The sequence below is a fragment of the Anastrepha obliqua genome, chromosome 1 (assembly GCF_027943255.1).
Source record: "Anastrepha obliqua isolate idAnaObli1 chromosome 1, idAnaObli1_1.0, whole genome shotgun sequence".
NCBI classification, from domain to species: Eukaryota; Metazoa; Arthropoda; class Insecta; order Diptera; family Tephritidae; genus Anastrepha; species Anastrepha obliqua.
The window spans coordinates 134936747-134956569 of NC_072892.1; the positions used below are offsets into that span (position 1 = coordinate 134936747).

The 19823-nt window shown below is 38.1% G+C and overlaps 1 protein-coding gene across 1 annotated transcript in view; it reads right to left on the minus strand.

The window, feature by feature from the left end:
* The window catches only part of LOC129236220 (phosphoinositide 3-kinase adapter protein 1), a 203293-nt gene that overhangs the window by 76525 nt on the left and 106945 nt on the right, over positions 1 to 19823 (minus strand). The window contains exons 3-5 of the mRNA XM_054870472.1: positions 19073 to 19302; positions 18584 to 18753; positions 18110 to 18297 (exon numbers count right to left, since the gene is read on the minus strand). Of these exons, the coding sequence (XP_054726447.1) occupies positions 18110 to 18297; positions 18584 to 18753; positions 19073 to 19302 (588 nt within the window). The remainder of the gene's footprint in view (positions 1 to 18109; positions 18298 to 18583; positions 18754 to 19072; positions 19303 to 19823) is intronic.

Genomic DNA, 19823 nt, shown 5'->3' on the forward strand with positions numbered 1-19823 from the left:
CGCCAGATTTGGCTCCCGGCGACTATTGGCTGTTCGCAGACATAGAAAAAAGCTCGGTGGTAGGAAATTTCGCTCGCATGAAGAGGTTATCGCTGAAACTGAGGCCTATTTTGAGGCAAAAGATAACTCGTTCAACAAAAGTGTGGTATTGAAATATTAGAGCGGCGCTGGAATGATTGCGTTGTTCTGATGAAAATTACGTTGATGAATAAAGCTAATTTTGAACAAAAAAAAAAAAATAAAAAAAATCGTGTTTTCTTTGTTAGGCCCGGGACTTTTCAGTCCATATGTGATGAAAGTATGTGAAGCTTCATTTCAAACTGTTAATCCATTCTTTGCTTACAAGCCATTTAGTATCGACGTGTCACAGTATTTTCTACAATCGAAAAAGTCAAGTGGCATGCATTGATTGAATTTTTTATTTTTGAAGGTTTAAAAGGAAAGGAAATTTACAAAGAAAGGAACGAATGGTGAAATAACTTTTCGCTATCAATTAGTATAGTAGAAAGATGGGTTGCTGAATTTAAACGTGATCGTACAAGCCTTGAAGACGATCCACGTCAAAGACGTCCAAAAACAGCAACCACACTAGGAATCGTAGAAAAAATACAGGATATCATATTGGAAAATCATCGAGTAACTGCAAGAGATTTAGTAGAAGCCCTAAGCATCTCATTGGGCAGTGTAAGCGATATTTTGACTGAAGTATTGGGTTTCAGAAAGCTGCGTGCACAATGGGTGCCGCATTCGCTAACAATGCAACGCATTCGATGCGACTCTCCTTCAGCGACTTTTTCAGCAACATATTGAGCGTTTTCGAAACGATAAAGTGGATTTTGTGCGTTACTTCATTACTTTGGATGAGAGTTTGGGCTATCACAATGATCCTAAATCAAAACAGGGGACTAAAGAGTGGTGTGAACTTGGTTTTTTTGGCTCCGAAACGAGTTCGTGCCCAGAAATCGGCCAAGAAGTTGTTAGCATCAGTTTTTTGCGATGCAAAAGGAATTTTGTTCGTGAACTTCGTGCAAACTGATGAAACAATAAATTCTGAATATTATTGTAGCCTGTTAGACGAGCTGAAGGAAAAAACTCGATAAAAAAGACTCAGTTTGAATTCTTCCTTGAAAGGGAAAACATTCTTTTTCATCAGCATTAGATTAGATTAGATTTGTGGGGGGTTAGACAACTCCAAGCACTCAGTCAGGAGTGCATTGTACTACAATGGATTATGCAACGTGTCACAAGAGCATTTTGGCAATGGCTAAAATCTATCAATTAAAGTTCGAATTGTTGGAGTGTCCACTGTATTCACCAGAATCGACCCTTAGCGACTTCCATCTGTTTCTAGACCTACAAAAATGTATGCGTGGAAGACGTTTTTCATCAAATGATGGGGTCATAACAGCTATGGGAGTGTATTTTACAGCCCTTCCTCACCTTTTCTCATTTCAGGGATGGAATTCATAAATTGAAATTTCATTGGAAAAAGTGTAATGATACTCAGGAATAATCTCCTGAATCTACTGAATAGAAAAGTGCATTTCAAGCCGTAAAATTGTGTTTTCCTTGTCGAAGCGCAAAACTTATTAGACAACCTAGTATATGCACTTACATAACTGCGTATACACAAAATAAGCAGTTTTGGTTGCTTCAAAATTGTGTGTTGCAAGTGCACGCCAAATATACATACATACATACAAAGATCATGCTCACACCTGTATATGCATAAGCATGTCTGTAAATTTGCATACGATTTGTAAATTCTTTATATTTGCTCTTTGAATTTATGCCTTCATAACCGCTCGCATGCATGAATTAATTTACGTAAATTTATTTGCCTAAAATCATATTCGCCTGCTTGTTTCGCTATAAACACCTTCATCTTTTTTTTTCACAAAACATCTACAAATGCACATACATATATACGTACAAATGATACGTGACATGGCTACACTGAAAAAGGTCAGCGAAGGACTCGTTCGTGCATGAACCTTTAAGTTACGGATATGCAGTTTCCGTGTGCTATGGCTGAGGAAGCATGCATGCATTTATGTATGTATGTACTCGTTTATGTATATATGTATGTATATATTTTTGATTATTGCAAAATATATTCACATGCGAGGGCCATTTGAAAAGTTCGAGCAAAAATAAAAAAACTACATAATTAATTTTATATTTTATTTTTTTGAATACAAAATTACTTTATTATTTTTACTTTTTTCAAATAGTTTCCTTTTAGGCTTGTATGTCCAACTGTGTTCTAGTTTGTCGATCCCTTCCGAGTAACAGAATTTGTCTAAGTTTGAAAAATAGCCAATCGTTTCTGCAAATACTTCCTCGTTTGAATAAAATCGTTTTCTCGCCAGGCATTTCTTCAAATTGGAGAACAAATAGTAGTCCAAGGGATTCGAGAGAGAGTCAAGTCTGAAGAATAGGGGAGATTAGCCTGTTCCCACGACAGTCGGTCAGTTCTAATAGGACTATGAATAAGTTCGTGCGGTTTTTTTTCGAAATTTGAATTTCGGATCATTCCCATGGCTTTTAAACGTTTGGAAATGGTTGATTGATCAACTCCCAAAGTTTTTGCAACCTCTTCTTGCGTTTGAGCCGGATCTTGATCGAGCAATTCCTCCAATTCGGTATCCATGAACTTTGGCGGCGCGGCCAAAATCACCACTTTTAAAGCGTGCAAACCACTTCTGGCACGTTCGCTCAGCTAGAGCATGCTCACCATAAACTTCCACCAAGATACGATGACTTTCGGCTGCTTTTTTCTTCATATTAAAGAATTCCCCGCAAAAACACATTATTTGGCACGAAATTCGACATTTTCAAGTGTGGTAAAAATATTGTTGTTTACGCTTCAAATAAAAAACTTATACTGACGTTTGTGCCTTACGACAGTAGCTCTCCAATGAATGTTTGGAAATGTGGATCGATGGAATAATAATCAAGTTACGCCATCTGTTGTAAAACCGCACGAACTTATTCATAGTCCAATATGTAACCGGAACGACCCGGTTTTACATTCGGTCAAGGACTGCAACTTCAGCAGCATTCTCCCATCGCTCTGACTTAGCACGGACGTTTCAAACGACCCTCGTATCCATGTAATGTGAGTTGTTGACCTCCTAGCTTTAGTATAGTTTGTTTTCCGCTTCGTTCGTTCGTATTGCGCCAATGACTTTTATTATCCTTGATCTCGTCAAAAAAGTTATATGCTTATTAATTAAAAATTTAAATTTTGTTCAAGAACTCAAACTGCTTTAATTAGAATTAAAAAAAGTGGTATCAAGTTGTATAGCTTTTAAAATTTTATTATAACAAAGTGAAAATTGAAAGTCGCTCAAAATTCTATTTAATTTTTGGTAATTTTTGTCCCTAGTGAACTTGCGCTATTTCTACGAATTCACATTTTTTATACGGAGAAAATGCACAAGAACGCATGGGAAAAGAATTATCAAAAAGTTACGTGAATTTTGAGCCACTTTAAAATTGCACTCTATTTTAATAAACTTTTTTTTTTTAAATTCTGGTAATCCTTATAAGATAAACTTAACTCAAGTGAAGCCTACAGATTATTGGCAGCAATTGGGTTTGGCAAAAGTTAACAAAATGAGTCCCGATAAAAAAGTACTTTGAATTCAGTAATGAATAAAGAAAATGTCTAAATTTTTCGAAAGAAAGTTGCTGTGGAATATTCTCATATTAATAGCCATAGTATGGCAGTAATCAAACATGATTTATGAATTAATGAAACCGAACAGCAGCCGAGCTCACTGCCCATCCTCATAAGCGACACCTTAATTTAAATTGAAAAAAAAACAAAAATATATTTTCCAGGGTAATATTTTTTAATGGTTTTTATTTTTCTTTTTTTAATAATAAGGCTGACCGCCGTCGCCGAATGGGTTTATTAGTGACTTTAAATCGCTAGAGTTCGGATCTAAAATTGAACGTGGGTATCAAATACCAAATCATAAAAAATAGTTATTCTGCCATGAAAAGACTTTGGATAAAAACCAACTGCAACATTTGTAGACCAACTTGAAGACGCACAGCACAAATTCAACTAGAAACTGGGCCAACACCTAAGACCAAACAGCTAATAATCTTAATTACTTTTATATAGACCTTCGAAAAATAAATTTCGATTACTTTTACTACACTACGTTGAATTTCAAATTTGGCTGTGCTAGAGAGGAAAATTTCAACAATTCAAAAAATCTATTTTTCTACGAAAATTTAACCAAAATTTCCAACAAAAATTGATATGCACCAGCAGTGAAATCTGATAAGCAGATGTTGAGTAGTTCTTTGAAATGCATTCCTTGCCGTGCCGTACATTCATACGCCACCCCGTTCACTGCTGCTGGCGTTATTGCATTACTGCGTAAGCACAACAAACAAAAAAAACAAACACAAGCAAATGCACGGCAATATAAACAGACGCGCATATGTGCACCGGTTCATAAACATTTCATTGAATTGCACGCAATAACAATCACAACAAAAAAAACTTGTTGCTTTCGCTTCGGTAATTGGGATTTTCTCACTCCATCTCCAGCTATTGCGCTCACGCAGCAGCCCGAAAATGCCTTCGCTGGCCGCCATATAAAGAAAAGCAAACATAGCCAAATTCGATACAAGAATGACGTGCGGTAATTGTATTAATATTGACGTCTGACCCAAAATCACCTGCAATATTTCAAAACGCATTGGCAGTGCACATCGAGGGGAAATGGTTTTTGAAAACCGCGGCCAATGTATTTGCGTGAGTTAGGCCACCATGAAGGCAAATACGAAACGAGCACGGAGAGAGAGGGAGCGGTGGAGTAATTATGAGAAGCCATAATGGAGAGTAATGAAATTATGAATAGTTGTTGTTGTTTGCCTTGTGTGCGCGTGTATGTGTGTGTGTATTTGTACATGTGTTTGCCTACTGTGCCAAGGAGAAAATACGCGACACCCAACGTAAGTTTTGCTTGTTTTTGATATTTGTTAAACTCGAAATAAATACAAACAACAAACAAATATACATACATGACGACAAAAATACATATGTTTGCACATGCCTGTGTGCGTGTATCTTACGTGCGCCTAATGTGCGTAAGTCGAAATTGGTGCGGAAATGCGCTTTTCACTAGTCAATTTCAGTTATGCACAGATGCGCTAGAAAAATATACAAGCAAAAGTTAGAAAACAAAAAAGCCGCTTCTCTCCCCTCGTAAGTGCTAAAATATTTTTGAAGTCTTTTGACGAATATTGACAGCTGTTTTAGGTAATTTCTTAAACGTTTTCAACACTTTGTAGTTGGTTGAAGCTAATTTGCGGTTTATGCACTTGAAAATAAACAAAATATATTAAGAGCCATGGAAGAAGTAGCGGAAAAAAGTTGTCGAACAAATTTTACCATTAGTATTCACCACACTTGAAAGCGCACGAAAGCGGGCATTTGAGAATAAGCAGCCGTTTTGCCAATTATGGTATGGCACTTCCTTATCGATACTTACCCCTCCATATGTTGGCATAGCGGAGCTATAAAAAATTGGCACGCGCCAAACTTTTCTTTGCTCACATCGAAACACAGGTACACAACACATACTCAAATTGCGGTAAATAGTACCTGCATGTGTGTGTTGTGAGGCCACACTTTGGTGGGTACCTGCTTAGAATTTCTATAGTAAAATTGTGCTCGTAAATTCTGTAGTTCGCTTCCGTTGTTCCGCATTGACTTGTCCGTCAATAATTAAAGAGTTATTGTTATTGTTGGCAAAAACGACATGGGCCAAAACAACAAAAAAAGTCAACTACTCAGGTCTTTGGAACAGTAAGCAAAACAAAAACAAGCATTAAGACAAGTAAATAAGCAAATACACAACAACAAATGCAATTACATATGGGCTTACATACATACATACACATGTACATATGTATGCATTTATATTCGCTGTCAGACAGCCGGACTTTTGTATCAGTATTTAATTGTATGGATCGTTGGTGATGTCTTTAAATTATTGATTCGTTGTTGCTCGCCCATTTGTCTTGTTAATGCTAGTCATTCACCGTTCAGAAGAGCTGAAGAAATAAACCAACGCACCGACCAAACAGCACTACCACCCGTCACAGGCAGTAAATTTAATAGCCAAATAAAAAGTGTTGCCAAACGGTTGTTGCAAGCGGAAATGTGTGACCGATTAGATGGTAATATAACATGAGTAAAATGAAGAATATGAGAGTATTGCAATCGTACATGCACACAGAAAAATGCTCCTCACATGCATTACTCTCCATTAAAAAAATAAAATAAATAAATAAAAAATGAATAAATAAAAAAAAAAATCACCGAATCACCGAATCACTGCATATTTAAATATTTTTTAATATTTTTTATTAATTAATATATAATATGAGGCTTCTGTTTCAATAAAAAATGTTTGCGTTTCCCATAGTTAAGAAACAAGAGCTGTCTGTGCCTTTTTTATGAATGTTGTTTTCGATAGTAGTCACAGCAGCTTGAATGGCTTCAAGCGGCTGATGCTGCTTTCCCTTCATCGCTTTCGCTAAAAGCAGTTTCGATCATAGTGGAAAGATTTCAAACGTGACCGTTATTCGGCTCTGAGTGAATTGGACAGAATCAGGTGATGAGCTGGCGTCACTTGAGGTGTATAAAAAATGAGATTGTGTTGGTGATATACGAGAAAAATCAAGGAGCATTCATTAAAAGTGGTGGCACTAGATCAACAGTAATATTTTGTACGTTTGATTGTCAACGAATATTATTGGCAAAGTGGAAACAAGCAATGAATTCGCCTTGTTTCACGCTGGGCTGACAGCCACATGGACTCGGCGAAAGAAAAAAAAAAACAAACCAGCTGATTTATCGATACCACCTTTAATAGATTCGCCTTGAGAAAAATCAACCAATGACACTTCGTTGCCACCTGAACCATAGACAACTAGATGCAAAACTCCCTTTCTGTGCATTTTGTATAACATTCGTCAGTAATGTCACACCGGAAGACATATTGATTGGGTATTTTTTAAACAAAAATTAGGAATTTTCAGTTTCCACACCACCATTGACGTTGGTAATTACAGCGCGGTTCCCCAGTAGGCTTATGGCAGTAGTCTGGTCAAATACTCATTTTTTAAAGATATTTTTTAGGATTTTTTTAAAGAAAATAAAATGCGATTGTTTTGATTTTATAGTATGTTATTAGTGACTGTGGGCAAAAAGTAAGGTGAATTTATTTGTCAAACTTCGGGGGATTAAAATTTCGCTCTATTTATTTTTTCATGAGTTGGCAGCACTGTTAATAACATCTGGGCCAACTTTCATGTGAATGTCATTATCAGTAATATATTTACGCTTGTGTTTACCAAACGACCAAGAGTGCATTTTTCGATTTTTACAATGTCTGATTTGATTGAGCAGAGAAGTGCCATCAAATTTTGTTTGCGGAATGAAATTTCGGCTGCGGAAACGTTTAGCATGTTGCAGAAGGCATTTGGTGATTCGACCATGTCACAGGAAAATGTTTATAAGTGGTACAAGGACTTCAAAGAGGGTCGAGAACGTGTTGATGACTTGGAGCGCTCCGGATGACCATTGACGTCAACAGATGACCAACACGTCAATAAAGTGAAGGAGTAAGTGCTCAAAAATCGTCGGTTGACTGTTAAAGACCTTACTGATATGATCGGAAGGATCTGTGAAAACCATTTTGAAAGACCATTTGGGCCTACGAAAAGTCAAATCTTGTTTGGTACCGAAAACTCTCAATTTCTTGGAAAAAAGTCGTCGCGTTGATGTGTGTGAAACAATGCTTTCAGACTATCAGGACAAGCTCAAATGCATCATTACGGGAGATGATACTTGGATTTATGCTTACGACACTGAAACAACCGACCAATCAAGCGAATATCGTGGTAAAGGCGAGGCCAGACCGAAAAGAGCACGTCAAAGTCGTTTAAAAATAAAGGTCATGATGACAGTTTTTTTCGATTTTCGTGGTGTGGTGCACTATGAATTCCTTCCATCTGGCCAAACTGTTAATAAGGAATATTATTTGAGCGTTATGCGTCGTTTACGTGAAGCAATTCATCTAAAAAGACCAGAATTATGGGCCAACAACTCTTGGTTTTTGCATCACGATAATGCACCGTCTCACACTGCACTCGTTCTTCGTGACCATTTCGCCAAAAATTCCACGCATATCGTTCCGCAACCACCGTATTCGCCTGATTTGGCTCCGTGTGACTTCTGGCTATTCCCAAAACTCAAGAGACCACTCCGGGGAACGCGTTTCGAGTCGATTGAGGAGATAAAAGCTGAATCGAAGAAGGTGCTGATGGCTATACCGGAAATGGACTATTTGGCATGTTTCGGGGATTGGAAAAATCGTTGGCATAAGTGTATTTCATCGAGAGGGGATTATTTTGAAGGGGATGAAATTGATTTATAAGAATAAATAAAGATTTTTCATTTTACAACCAAATTCACCTTACTTTTTGCCCACAGAGTAGTATACAAAACAGTTTTTTCACATATTTTTTGTAGTAGGGCGCCACCAAAGTAAGCATGTTTAAAATAAAATAGGTGCCTTGTCAACAGGTATTTTCAAAAGCCCGCCATTTTGTTATTTTTCAAAAAAAATTTCCATTGTAGCACCTGCCAGAATGATAAGACTACAGAATAATAATCAATTTAACTTTTTCGTTTCAGATGGCCGTATGTGAGTCAGTATAAAATACATAAATAAGCACAAAATTCAAAAAATGAGATTTAAGTGAAATTCTTTAATGAACACGAAAAATATATAATAATTATAAAGAAATATAAAACAAAATAAAGATATTATATAATAAAGTAATGCAATTTCTGAAAATAGCATAAAAAAGGGTAACAAAAAAACTAATTTGTGAAACAACGAACAGAATAAGTCAAAGCAAAATAAGTATAAAGAATATATTCTTTAATTTTTTACAACTTGAAAGTAATTAAAAAAGGGATATTTATAAATATAAAGGGTTTTCCAATAAGAGGTGTTATTTTGATATTCAAAGAAAAATGCCATTTTTTAATATATATATATTTTTTTATATATACAGGGTTGCCCATATTCGACGGACCCATATGTTTTTTGGGCCATTCCAATCGACGAGGCTTGTCCGCAGGCAACAATCTTTGCGTCAATTGAATCTTATACGGGAATAATTGCAAATCAATGCGGATAAATCATTGTAATGTTTTCCGAGCAATGCCTAACTGCTTAGAACGGCGATTTTGGGATGTACTTGGCGACGCCTCAACACTGGCCCGTACAAGAGCAATATTCTCATTCGATCGCCTTGGTCGTACCTTTCGTACAAACGTTTAATGGTGTTCTTAGGCGCACCTTTCACATTATTTAATTTTTTATACGCACGTTGAGTTTTCACAATGACTTCTTTTGTTGAATGTAAATTTCAATAATTTGGGAGGTCTCGCGTGGCGTGTACTGTTCCATGGTAAAAATCTGCTTGGACTGACGCTTCCAACGCGGTATGTCATAAAGCGATCTGACGTCTCTGTCAAAAGATACAAAGTTGCCAGATGGGTTCGTCGAATATTGGCTACCCTGTATAATAGTGGAAAATAGCATGAGGCAAATGACCTCCACGAACACGTGATTTCTCCGTGAGAGGATTTTCTTTATTATTCCTACCAGATCACTTCGTTGCTCACAGTTTTTCTATATATGCCTTCCTCTGTATCTTTATTGCTAAAAACGTATCCATTACCAGAGTCTTATTTGAGTGGAAAAGAATCTTAAAATGAATATGTCGAGTTGGATTTCTATTAACCCTTTGCGATACGCAAATTTTTCTGATGGGAGTACCAACTACCTGGAGCAAATTTAGCTTTTCCGAGTTATTTTTACCTTACTGATTTAAAGCAAATAGATGGATATTGCAAAACACAGAATAGCTTTCTACTGATCCTGGAAATATTTCCTTTCCTTTCCTTTCCTTTCCTTTCCTTTCCTTTCCTTTCCTTTCCTTTCCTTTCCTTTCCTTTCCTTTCCTTTCCTTTCCTTTCCTTTCCTTTCCTTTTAATTACAACTTACCACCAAACTGGCGGCACCGACTTTTACGACGACTTGTAAACTGTGGCCACTGTGGAGGTATTAACCGCAAAAGTATAAAATAGCTTAGTCCAAGTTTTCTCTTATTCTTACTTACATCTAAAATAAGTACATCCAAACCATTCGCAATAGTATTTCCTTTTTATACTGCATTCACTGAGTGTTTAGCTGAACTCCTTTTCTAATTTGTGGTGACCACCCAGGTATTTTCCCATAAATTGAGGCATCTACAGATTTATGCCGCTTCCGAATGGCAGATAGTTTTTTTATGAAGAGCTTTTTCATGGCAGAAATACACACGGAAATTTGCCATTAGCTACCGGGAATAGGCCACCATTAGAAAAACCGATTTTCTATTATTTGTTGTGCCAGACTTACTGTGGGTTTTGAAACAAGACCCAACCGAATGATAGTCACGCACAAGCTCATGCGGCTACGGCGACCATACGCAAATATTTATATTCGTAATCAAGATTGAGATTCTTAGTTCTACTCTAACTTCAATTCGAATTCGCATTCGCTTTCAAAGTCGCTAATTCTCAAAAACTTTGAGTTCATCCCCCCGGCGACGGATTAGTATGGGCCCTCGTTTAGTCCAAGCGGAACATTCTCCACCCACATTCCATCAAGGGAGGAGTGGACCGGGGGCTTCACTTGTGGACAGGGCCTGGTTAACCTGTTCACGGATGGCTCGAAGTTCGATGGTAGGGTTGGAGGAGGAGTATTCTGCAAAGAGCTCCCCATCAAACTCAAATTCAGGCTACCGGATCACTGCAGTGTGTTCCAAGCAGAGGTGGCCGCAATCAAAGAAGCAGCTGACTGGCTACTTAGTTGCGTAATAACTGTTAAGAAGTGACATTGTGACATTGCTGGAAACTGCGAAGCCGGTGAGCTGGCCAGACAAGGGGCCTATGAGGCAGTGTGCCCGCGAAAGGAGAGGATCCCCTTGACAACCTGCGATCTACTCCTGGAAGGATGGGCTTTGCACCAACTCAGCGACCGCTGACCACGTTTAGATAGGAGGCGATCGGGGGATATTTTTTCGTGGGCATCCTCACGGGGCACTATCCGCGGGGTATACATGCCGTGAGACTCTGAATTATTTCGAGTCCTTTTTGCCTAAGCTGTATGGAAGATGAGGTGGAATCATCTCAGCACCTGCTTCTTAGCTGCCCAGCTTTCGCGGGACTAAGATTCAAGCATTTGGGTTCTCATTTCTTTTCTGAGCCTGCTGATATAGCAGGCCTTGATATAAAAAATCTGATGAACTTCATAAGCAGCATAAAGAGGCTAACACAACCGCAAATTAGTCACCGTTCATAGTCCACATATACTCAACCCTCCGCACCCCTCTCCTTTTCATCTTATCGTTTTCTTCCTCTTTTTTCCCTCTTGCAAATGGGCCCACTCTCTGGGCAACCATTACTACCTAACCAAACCTAACCTGAGCATCGCTATAATTAGTGTGCTATTGAAAGAAAAGCTTAAGCAATTTGCAATAATTACGCGCTCTTCCATTTTATGTAATTTATTAATTTCTGCATCAACAGGAAATTTCTCGTAGACTACAAAGCTTTACCCCATAAATAACTTCGCGACATTTGTTTCTATTCAATTTCTAGTCTCACAAATTTATGTATGTTATGTATGTATGTGTATGTGTGTGTAGTGTACACGTGTTTGTCGTGTTCCTCTAAGCTTTAAATAATTAACTTTAAATCACTCGAAGCATTTAAACAGCCAATTAATGAAATGAAGTGAGCATATTTTTATTTATGCCCTTAGGACACACCAGTTGCGGTATTCACATGATTTATTTGCTTGCTTTGGCGTTAGTTGAGTATAGGTAAATATTCGTTGACTTTTTGTTTTTGTTTGTGCTTATTTGAGTTTCATTGAAATTTCGCGCATGCGCCTACAACTGCTTCCTACTTGTCAACGGGGCTCGACTGGGATTTGAGCGGCCGCGCCTTAACCTGCCACAACACTGACGACGAACGACTGATGACTGACGAGTGATCAGCGATTCTTCGCCAACGACAAATGCGCTCAATCATTTTCACTGCTGTCAATGTCAAGCCAATAACAATAAAGCAACCTTAACAACAGTGTGAAAGAAACTTCAACACTAGAAGTATACACACAAACACATACTCATATATATATGAAATAACAAATTGTTATGTATTTGAGCTGATTTACGGCAGCAGCAACAAACACAATAAATTCAAATATTGCCGGCAGTCGGCCAGGCGCTGGTGACTGGTGAAGTTACTCCCTTTTCCGCTAAGTAAAAAATAGGCTGCGCTCTACGCTTGTAGCTTTCTGCATTTGTGTGAGTGTAGCCAGTGCTCGTGTTTTTTCTGCCACTCTTATTTATTTCGCTTGCATAAATAGTTGCATAGAAATGCGTTCGCTGGCGCCTGAAACATCGCCAACAACATGCCATTTGTTTTTTTGCTTACTGGTTTTTGTTGCTTACTTTGCGATTTTCGCAATCTTAGTATTCAAACTGTGCTGCTGTGTTTTGCAATCGAAATGCAATTGTTTAAATTGTTTGCGCATAAAATGTCGATAAAACACTCACACAGCCGGTGCGGCTGAACGCAAAGGATTGCCGGCATGCGAGAGCACGCAAAGCGGCAACGGATTTTATTGCTTAGAAACTTAAACAAGGCGTCGGTGTACAGTGTGTCAAAGCTCTAAGGAGTTTACGCACATTAGTTAGTCAGACACAATATTTTATAAGAGCGTACAATTGTTGGCGTATGCCGATGATATTGACATCTTCGGCCTTAATAACCGCGCTCTTAGTTTTGCCTTCTCCAAACTGGATAAAGAGGCAAAGCGAATGGGTCTGGTGGTGAACGAGGACAAAACGAAGTACCTCCTCTCTTCAAACAAACAGTCGGCGCACTCGCGTATCTGTACCCACGTCACTGTTGGCAGTTATAATTTCGAGGTTGTAAAAGACTTCATGTATTTAGGAACACGCATTAACACCGATAATAATGTCAGCCTGGAAATCCAACGCAGAATCTCTCTTGCGAACAAGTGCTACTAAGCTAAGTAGGCAACTAAGCAGTAAAGTCCTCTCTCGACGAACAAAACTAACACTCTACAAGGCTCTCATCATGCCCGTCCTAACGTATGGCGCAGAAGTTTGGACGATGACAACATCCGATGAAGCGACGCTTGGAGTGTTCGAGAGAAAGATTCTGCGCAAGATTTTTGGACCTTTGCACGTTGGCAACGGCGAATATCGCAGACGATGGAACGATGAGCTGTATGAGCTTTACGACGACATAGACATAGCGCAGCGAATAAAGATCCAGCGGCTACGTTGGCTGGGTCATGTCGTCCGAATGGATACAAACGCTCCGGCTCTGAAAGTATTTGATGCGGTACCAGCTGATGGTAGCAGAAGAATGGGAAGACCTGCTCTGCGTTGGAAAGATCAGGTGGAGAAGGACTTGGCTTCACTTGGTGTGTCCAACTGGCGCCGGTTTGCACGAGAAAGAAACGACTGGCGCGCTTTGTTAAACTCGGACAAAATCGCGGTTATAGCGCCAATTAAGAAGCGCCAATTAAGAAGCGCCAATTAAGTCAGTCACCAAACCGACAGTATAACAAAATAACACTCAGTAAAAGCTGTAAATTTGGTCATTCATGGCGTTGTGGAGCCACTTTAAGCTCAAATAAATATGGAAAAACCCCTTATCCTAGTATCACAATTCTTAATCGCATCGAAATGGCACTAATTTAATTAGGTTAATACTGTATATGTAGTAGGGGTGGTCAAGCTCCTTGATAGTCCGAGCCATTTTTAAAAATTTGAAATTTTTCGCGAGCCGCATTAAATTAATATTTTAAAAGGTATGAACAAAATTTAAGGAAATTATATTTATTAAATTTAAATATTAAAAATCAAACACATTTATTTTATTTCCTTGAGGTGCTGGTTAGTTAATACTGATTGATGTTTGGATTTCATTCATTTTAAATTCTGTGTCCAGGTGCTCGTTGAAAATTGTAGAGATGTACAAAAAGATGTCTTTCTATGTTGTGTAGACTAAAAGCATTTGACACTGCGCAATATGACAAATTGTTCAATATTTGAAGATCGATGAAAAGGCAATCCAAGCAATTGACAATTTATACTATCGCCAAACAGCGCATATTGTAGTTGATGGTGACCAAACTGAAGGCATACCGATTTCGAAAGGTGTTTGACAAGGCTGCATGCTCTCTCCACTGCTTTTTAATATTTACTCCGAAAGAAGAAGGAAGCATTAGAAAATATTGAGGATGGTATCAAAGTAAATGGCGTCGTTATAAATAACGTCAGGTACGCCGACGATACAAATCTACTATGTTATAGTTTGGCTGGCCTTCAAAAATTGAGCGACAAAGTTGCAATGCACAGTCAACTAAACGACCTCAAAATCAACATTAGCACAACTAAATAAAGGGTGTTTTTTTTAGAGGTTAGGTTTTCAAGATGAAATAAAACGTATATAATTTAATGTTATGGCCAAGAATTTAGCTTTATTATAAAGATAAGGGTTTGCCATTATGTTTTAAAAATGATTTCGGGCAAGTGGCCGCCGCGGCTGGCTCGAATAAATTCCAGCCGAGAGGCCAAATTTTCGACCACTTTTTGCAGCAATTGGAGCCGTATGTCAGCAATAACGCGCCGAATATTCTCTTCCAAGACGTCAATCGTCTCGGGCTTATCTGCGTAGACAAGCGACTTCACATAGCCTCACAAGAAATAGTCCAGCGGTGTTATATTGCACGATCTTGGAGGCCACGCCACAGGTCCACGGCGCGAGATAATGCGCTCACCAAAAGTTTCCTTCAATAAATCGATTGTTGCGTTGGCTGTATGGCAGTGACTTTTTGAGGATGTAACGGCGTCTCAGCAATGGCTTGTGGATTATGTTCACTCCAAATGCGACAATTTTGCTTATTGACATACCCATTCAACCAAAAGTGAGCTTCATCGCTGAACAAAAACCATTATTTTCGAACCGCGCGAACCGAACCATTATTTTCGTAATAAATTTGCACGATTTGCAAACGTTGTTCAGGTGTAAGTCTATTCATTATGAAATGGCAAACCAAACTGAGCATAAATCAAGTGACAGCTGTCAAAAAGACCATCTACGAAAAAAGTAGTGCCAACTTGAAAACCTAACCTCTAAAAAAAACACCCTTTACATGGTTGTTAGCAGAAGGAATACATACAACAACACATATTTAACAATCCACAGTGCTCCTGTAGAAAGAGTAAATAAATTTAGATGCCTTGGTTGCCTTCTCAATGAAAACTGGGATGCTTCAAAAGAAATAGGATGTCGCATCGAAATGGCACGATCCGCATATCTTAAATATGATAACTATGACAACTAAAAATGCGCTTCATAAAATGCTATGTATGGTCAGCCATATAGCAAGGCATGGAAATATAGACCATAAAACTCTCCGAGCTTCTCCGGAGATTGTTGAACATACCATGGACCGATCACGTTTCTAAAGAAGAAGTGATCCGAAGAGTTCACGGCGGCAGATCAAGTGCATCAAACGACGGAAAACTTCATATTTGAGGCATATTCTACGAAACCCGAAATATGAACTGTTGCAACTCATATTGCAGGGTAATTGAAGGAAGAAGAGGTATCGGGCGAAAGCAGTTTTCTTGGTTGAGGAACATAAGGCAATGGACCGGTATACAACGTGTGGGTCCCATCTTGAAACCAACGAGAGACCGCGATTTATTTTCAAATATAGTACAAAAATTAAATTAAAAAAAAAAAACAACAAAAAAATTTAAAAAAATTGTATTGCATTTAAATTGTATAATCGCTCACACTCGATTACGAATAGCAAATAAAGAAGCAGAATTTTAAAATAAAATAAAAACATGGTTCACATACGTTCGAAATACTTCGACGAGCAGGCTTTTCAATTCAGGATACTCGATCCTGGTACAAATTCCCAAAATTCAGTAATCGACGTCGACTTATACTCGTTTTTCAATTGTAGAGTGCGATCTGCTTGCATGTCTATTAATTCTAATTATTCAGATTCTTTTTGGGTCATAATTGTATTGGAAATGGAAAGCTCACCTAGAATTATGTCAATTTCAAATGGATTTAGAAAAAAATCAAGAGGGGATTTAAAATCTTAAAATTCATTTTGGAATTCCATCAAAATTCTTTCTAGCTTTTTATATACTCGTTGAGTCTTAATATAATATTGGAACAGACTTTTTTAATTCGAGGAAGTTGGTGAAATGTTTTATTTTTGATGTTCTTTTGAAAAAGTTGAAATCTAGTTTGAAAACTTAATATACACTGTGAGAGATCAGATATTATTTTTATATATTTTTCTATATTTTAACTTTCCCCTTCAATTGTAAATTCAGTGTTTGCAAATGTTCGATGACAGCAGTCAAAATCATTAAAGTTCTCGCCTCATTTGAATTGGTGTTTTTTGAGTGTTTCTTGAAAAGCGTGTAAAATGGAAACGAAAAAAGATTTTGTGTTTTTGTTTTCAGTATTTTATTTATTGATCCATTGTTAAAAAATAAGCATTTTTTTGGGCGTACGAGGTTCGTTTAAAAAATTGTCAGCCTTCAAAAAATGGTCTTCACATGGACAATGGAGACAGATATAGCCGGCTCTACTGAACCGATTTTGGTGAAATAAAATTTAAATGACGTAGAATTGATGTCGTTATCGTGTTAACTATGACCATTCGCAAAAAATTTTTTTTTGTATTTTTTTTGGACCTTCAAAGTAAAAACCGGGTCAAGAAATGGGGTTTCACCTTTGAACGTCCGCCATTTTGTCAAATTTTATTTTATTTTTTTAAGATCGAAGCTCACGTTTTTGACTTTTTGATTTCAAACACCTGGCTTCCGTCGCTCAACTGATCATATCTTCACAACCCGTTTGAAGAAAATTGGATTCGACAAATGCAAACAGCGTCTTCGGTGGCACGCGATCAACGCAATGCTAAAACTTCTAAGGACACAAAAAATGTTGTTCCAAGGATTAAGCGTGGCAACCATCCAGTCTTCGTAATGGGCTAAAAAGGGAGTGTCTTGTAAAGGCATTTCTGAGAAAAATGGGTTCAGACCAGAGAAGAAGTGTTCCAGGAGATGGTCTTAGAAGACGTGGTGCAGCAGTTGAGAACGCTCTTCAATGAAGAGCATTGGATCTTCAAGTAAGATTCCGCTCCAGAAAATAGCACAAAAACCACGCAGCAGTGGCTAAAAAACAATATTCCTGGGTTCATAGCCGCAGAAGATTGGCCATCTGGAAGTCCAGCTCTGAATCTATTGGACTATAGTTTGTGGTCAGAATTGGAGAACCCGGCCCGCCGAAGACCTCACAAAAATCTCAATATCCATGGAAACCGTGCGTGCTGCAATAGCTGAATGGCCTAATCGTTTGAAGGTTTGTGTAGAGCAAATGGTGATCATTAATTAATTTTTTTTTTTTTTATATTTACATGTTTAATATCTACATCATTAAAAAAGTATCATAACCCTATATCAATAATGGGACTTATGGCAGGACTAAGTAGTCGTAGCATGGCCCAGGAGCTTCAGATCGACCATGAAACAGTTTTAAGCCATTTGGGCAAAATAAAAATAATATATATATTTTTTTTTCGTTCCATTTGTTGTTGTTTTCCTTTCATTGCATATTTAATATGAAAAATTTCGTACAACCGTCACAAAAATAAGTACCAAAAGCAGGTGACACATTATTTAATAGGTGCAATTTTTCATCACATGCGAATTTCTTTCCCCTTTAATATGTAACAACTCCCATTCACAATTTATGCCGCATCGTACACACTTAAGATATTTTTAAAACAGAAATCACAACAATAACAGCTCTTTTCCTAAAATATTAACTCAAAAATAGGGAATGAAAAAGAAAAAGCATGGCACTCACCTCTTCGTCGATGCAAGCCGCGATACTTATTTGGTGATAAGACGGGCGGTCGTGGGGCCATCATATTCGGCACCTCATCCGGTGTGCTGAGTGCCGTGTTCTTGTGGTGATGGCGTTCGTTCGCCTGCCGCCAATTGCCGAAGGAATGACGTCGAGTATTGCTGTTTGGCAGAGTATGATGATGTTTGCTGCGTATTTGGTGTGGAGAGTGGAGAGAGCAAGGCAAGAAGTAAAAATTTATATACGAAAAGTTAAGGAGTTGAAGAAAAAGTTGCAAATTGCATGCACGATTAGCAAATTAATCCCAAATGTCAACAGCTGCATTCATCACAGTTGTCAGCAACACATCAGCGACCAATACATTCAATGTACGCACACATAGGTACATAGCATTCATCTCGACACACACGCAAATAAGCTGGCATACAACTAAACTTCTATGTAGTCTAATAAACACTTCCAGTCCGTACTCACCTTGAGGGCGACATGCAAAAGACATCATCAAAGTCTGCGCCTCCACCACCGCCACCGCCAACGCTACTGGAATTCGATTCATTGTAGGAGCCCAGCCGTTCGCGGAACGTTTCCGAATGTGAGTTCGACGAACGCTGACGATACATCAACGGCTGCAGTTCAAAAGATTGCTATATACACACAAAGTTCATTCATATATATATGTATGCATGTATGTATGTATGTATGTATGCATGGTCGAGTATTACACAGCGAATGACCAAAAGAGTCGAGTTGAAAGAGATAAATGTAAACAAAATGATGAAGAATGATATTAGAACAACTACGAGTATGAAAGTATGAAAGTTAAAAAGTAAGGCATTTACTGCTGGTAATAGGAATTTTATTGTTTGTAAACAGTTCGCTGATGCCATGATTTATTTCTTGGCCCAACCAACTCATCTTCATTTAAATGCATTTAATTTTTAATTTTTTTTCTGCAAAACTCACTTGTGAGAAGCCGCCCAGAGAGCCGAAACTGCCACGCGGACTGCCTAGTGCCATTGTGGCTGCCGAGTCGAGATTCGCCGAAGTGATTAGCCGCGTTTGTTCCGGTATGATGACGCGCGGACTGCTGCCTTTTGAATTGCGTCTCTTGAATATCGAGAACGCCTTGCTGGAGCTCTGCGAATCCGGTGTGCGTGGCGATTTGTTGTCATTGTAGAAGTAGTATGGATTGTCTGGAAGGAAGTGATTGAGGAAAAATATTAAAAATATTAAATGTGGCGTAAAATTAAGTTCTATGAAATGGAAATAGGAAAGTTAAAATGTTGATTTTAATAGTTTTGTGTAGAAGCAGAATTTTATAAGTATGGGCTTTTTCATGCTAAGTTTACTGATGGGATGGTTATTGAACAATTTTGTTTGTGATGTGAATATTTTCTCGCAAAAAATAGATAGAATAATATAGAAATTGCCACTAAATAGATTTTGAATACATAGTTTTTGGTTTTTTATTTGTTGTTTTTGATAGCCCGTGCAGCGTTCTTGTTTGACAGCTGCCATGCGTGAAAATTAAGATTTAGATATGCAGGGCATATATGGTTGGCGCTTTGTTCGAAAATTTCGTCAAAAGAACAAATGTCACCTATCACCTATGTACCTACACTTCTTTCACATTTGTAAATATACGATTTTACTGCGGCATCCTTTAGGAGACCGCCCTTGTAGTCGAAATGTTATAAACTACATTTACTGAAAT